The sequence below is a fragment of the Haliaeetus albicilla genome, chromosome 2 (genome assembly GCF_947461875.1).
Source record: "Haliaeetus albicilla chromosome 2, bHalAlb1.1, whole genome shotgun sequence".
NCBI classification, from domain to species: domain Eukaryota; kingdom Metazoa; phylum Chordata; class Aves; order Accipitriformes; family Accipitridae; genus Haliaeetus; species Haliaeetus albicilla.
This window is the reverse complement of record NC_091484.1, coordinates 19,727,678-19,731,377: the sequence shown is the minus strand read 5'-3', so window position 1 is coordinate 19,731,377 and position 3,700 is coordinate 19,727,678. Positions and strand designations below refer to the sequence as shown.

The 3,700-nt window shown below is 41.0% G+C and overlaps 1 protein-coding gene across 1 annotated transcript; it reads left to right on the top strand.

The window, feature by feature from the left end:
* The first annotated feature begins 870 nt into the window (after positions 1 to 870).
* Positions 871 to 3,492, top strand: LOC138684527 (uncharacterized). The gene is made up of 2 exons (XM_069778566.1): positions 871 to 2,278; positions 2,801 to 3,492. The coding sequence occupies exons 1-2, from the start codon at positions 1,339 to 1,341 to the stop codon at positions 3,490 to 3,492; spliced, it is 1,632 nt and encodes a 543-aa protein (XP_069634667.1). The 5' UTR covers positions 871 to 1,338.
* The last annotated feature ends 208 nt before the right edge of the window (positions 3,493 to 3,700 follow it).

The window sequence follows — 3,700 nt, the reverse complement described above, 5'->3', positions numbered from 1 at the left end:
CTGATGATACAGGTGCGAAAGAGCCTGATGAAGGTACGAGCACGAAAGATTTAGGTTTTACTCCTATTACAGCTCGCACCCGGAGTAAGGTCAGTCCAATAATCCAGGCTCCCTTAAGACAGGCAATAGGAGCTACTGGTCCTACAAGGATTAAAGTGCCATTTACGATGAATGATTTAGATTCATGGAGGGAAATGGTAAAAGGATATCGGGATGATCCTGAGGGAGTTGCTAAAAGATTTGAGTTAATTGTTAAAAATCAAGATCCAGATTGGAAGGACATCGATTTGATGTTAGATGCCTTAACCGAAACTGAAAAGCAATTAATAATAAAGAATGCTCGGACTCAGGTCCAAATTCAAATAACTGCTGGGGTTTTACCCGGTACGGTAGATAATCACGTACCGAGAACAGACCCCAGTTGGGACCCTAATGATGACCATGATTACCGATTGTTGAAAAAAATATCAAGAATGGATAAAAATTGGTATTGAAAATGCGATACCGAAAGCAGTTAACTGGTCAAGTCTGTATGCAGTGAAACAAGGTCAGACTGAAACTCCCACAGAGTTTCTTGATCGGTTAAGAGTAGCTATGCGGAAATTTACTACCTTAGATCCCTTATCTGAAGTGGGAAAACAACAGTTAGTCTTTTTGGTTTTAGGACAATCTTCAGAAGACATAAGGCGAAAGCTTCAGAAACTGAAAGAGCCTGAGATAAGGGACTTAGAAAAATTGATAGAGGAAGCTTGGAGAACGTATCAGAACAGAGACGGGGATGAGAGACGAAAAATGGGAAAAGCTATTGCTGCAGCTACCGTAGCTGCACTGGGAAAGCAGGACAACTCCCTTCGTGGGAGAGGTCGGGGAACTGGAAGGAGGGGAGGCTCACGCCAGCCCCTAAGATCGGACCAATGTGCTTATTGTAAAGAAATAGGCCATTGGAAAGGACAATGTCCTAAGCTAAGTGGAGCACAAGCTGTCGTAGCCAATGTTACCTCTGGTCAATGAGGGGGACTGGGGGAATCCACCCTAGCGGATCCACTGGTTAAAGTTAAGCTAGGGAAAATAGAACAAGAGGTGGATTTTCTTGTAGATACGGGAGCGTCCTATTCAGTGTTAAATCAAAGGTTGATACCGGAGGATGAAGAGTTTGTGACTGTAGTGGGAGCTACTGGCCAGCAGAAAAAGGCTTATTTCCTAAAACCACTTAAATATAAATTGGGTAAACAAATAGGAATACATAAATTTCTGTATTTGCCCGGATCTCCAAAATCCTTGTTAGGCCGTGATTTGCTAGAACAATTGGAAGCAGAAATTGTTTTTGAAAAAGGAAAAATGGAATTAAAAATCAAGGAAGACCAGCTAATTAACATTTTAAGCTTGGCATTAATACAAGCTGAACCAAAATTTGAAGTACCTCCAGAAATTGTTGATCAAGTATATCCTGGAGTCTGGGCCTCTGAGGTTCCAGGAAAAGCTAAAAATGCAGCCCCTATAGTAATTAAGCTGAGACCAGGAGAAGAACCTGTCAAAGTTAAGCAATATCCCCTGAAATTAGATGATAGGAAGGGGATCAAGGAAATAATTGACAAGTTTCTACAATATGGAATATTGATTGAGTGTGAATCAGAATATAATACACCTATACTACCAATTAAAAAGGCAGACGGGAAAAGCTATAGGTTAGTCCAAGATCTGAGAGCCATAAATAAGATTACTGAGGATATACATCCAGTAGTCGCAAATCCATATACTCTGTTAACAAAACTAAAAGATAACCAAGTTTGGTTTACTGTGCTGGATTTGAAGGATGCCTTCTTCTGCCTGACCTTAGCCACAGAGAGTCAGAATTTGTTTGCTTTTAAATGGGAAAATCCTGAGTCCGGGAGAAGAACTCAGCTAACATGGACAGTATTACCTCAAGGCTTTAAGAATAGCCCCACTATCTTTGGAAATCAATTGGCGAAAGAGCTTGAAACTTGGGTACCCCCAGACAATGAAGGAATCTTGTTACAATATGTGGATGATCTCTTAATAGCTACTGAAACCAGGGAAAGCTGTATTCGATGGACTGTGAATCTTCTTAATTTTTTGGGTTTAAGTGGATATAGAGTCTCTCAACAGAAAGCCCAGCTGGTTCGACAGCGTGTGACCTACCTGGGACTTGAAATCTCGGGAGGACAACGGGAGCTTGGGACTGAGCGGAAAGAAGCCATTTGCCGAACACCGGAGCCCCAAACGGTAAAAGAGCTGCGGACCTTTCTGGGAATGACAGGTTGGTGTCGCCTTTGGATATATAATTATGGATTATTGGTAAAGCCATTATATGAATTGATAAAGGGAGACCAGTCAAAAGTAATTTGGACTGGAGAAACACGAAATGCATTTAAGCAGCTCAAACGAGAACTAATGAGAGCTCCTGCTCTAGGACTGCCGGATGTTTCAAAACCGTTTTGGCTGTTTTCTCATGAGAGACAAGGAATAGCTCTGGGGTTACTAGCACAAAGACTTGGTCCCTATAAACGAGCAGTAGCTTATTTCTCCAAACAACTGGACGAGATGAGCAAAGGATGGCCTGGTTGCCTTCGAGCTGTTGCAGCAGTTGTTACCAATATTCAAGAAGCCCGAAAGTTTACCATGGGACAGAAAATAACAGTGCTAGTCTCCCATACAGTTTCAGCAGTTTTGGAACAGAAAGGAAGCCATTGGCTTTCGCCCCAGAGATTCTTAAAGTACCAAGCAGTGTTAGTAGAACAAGATGATGTGGAAATTGTAGTTACTAACATTGTCAATCCAGCCTCTTTTCTTAGTGGAACTTTGGATGAACCAGTGACACATGACTGCATAGAAACAGTAGAAGCTATATATTCCAGTCGACCAGACCTCAAAGAAGAACCTCTGGAGGATGCTGAAAACTCCTGGTATACCGACGGGAGTAGTTTTATAAAACAGGGACAACGTAAAGCAGGATACGCAATCACAACCACCCAACAGGTAATCGAATCTAAGTCATTGCCTTCTGGAACTTCAGCGCAAAAGGTGGAAATAATTGCCCTTACCAGAGCATTGGAATTGGCAAAAGGGAAAAAGATAAACGTTTGGACAGATTCTAAATATGCATTTGGAGTAGTTCACGCTCATGGTGCAATTTGGAAGGAACGAGGATTGCTAACTGCTCAAGGAAAGCAAATAAAACATGCAGAAGAAATCTTGAAACTATTAGAAGCCATGAAGCAACCAGAAAAGGTAGCTATCATGCATTGTCGAGGACACCAAAAAGGAAACACAGATTCAGAAATTGGAAATCGACTAGCAGATTATGAGGCTAGGCAGGTGGCAGAAGTGGAAGCAGAAACATTATCCTTAATACCAGACGGTAAAATCCAAACTGTAAGTACAAATCAGAAACCAAATTATTCAAAGGAAGACCTAAAATTAATTGAAGATCTGGATGGTAGAGTCAGATGGATGGGTTCATTTAGCAGATAATCGTATAGTAATACCATCCAATTTAATATGGACAACAGTTTTAACTGAACATAATAAGACACATTGGGGAGCAGATGCCCTGTACAAAAACTTAAATCAGAAATTAATAGGACGCAATCTGTATACAATGGTGAAACAAATATCTCAACAGTGTGAAATTTGTTTACGTAATAACCCTAATGTGGCAAATAAAGTAAAGTTGGGGATA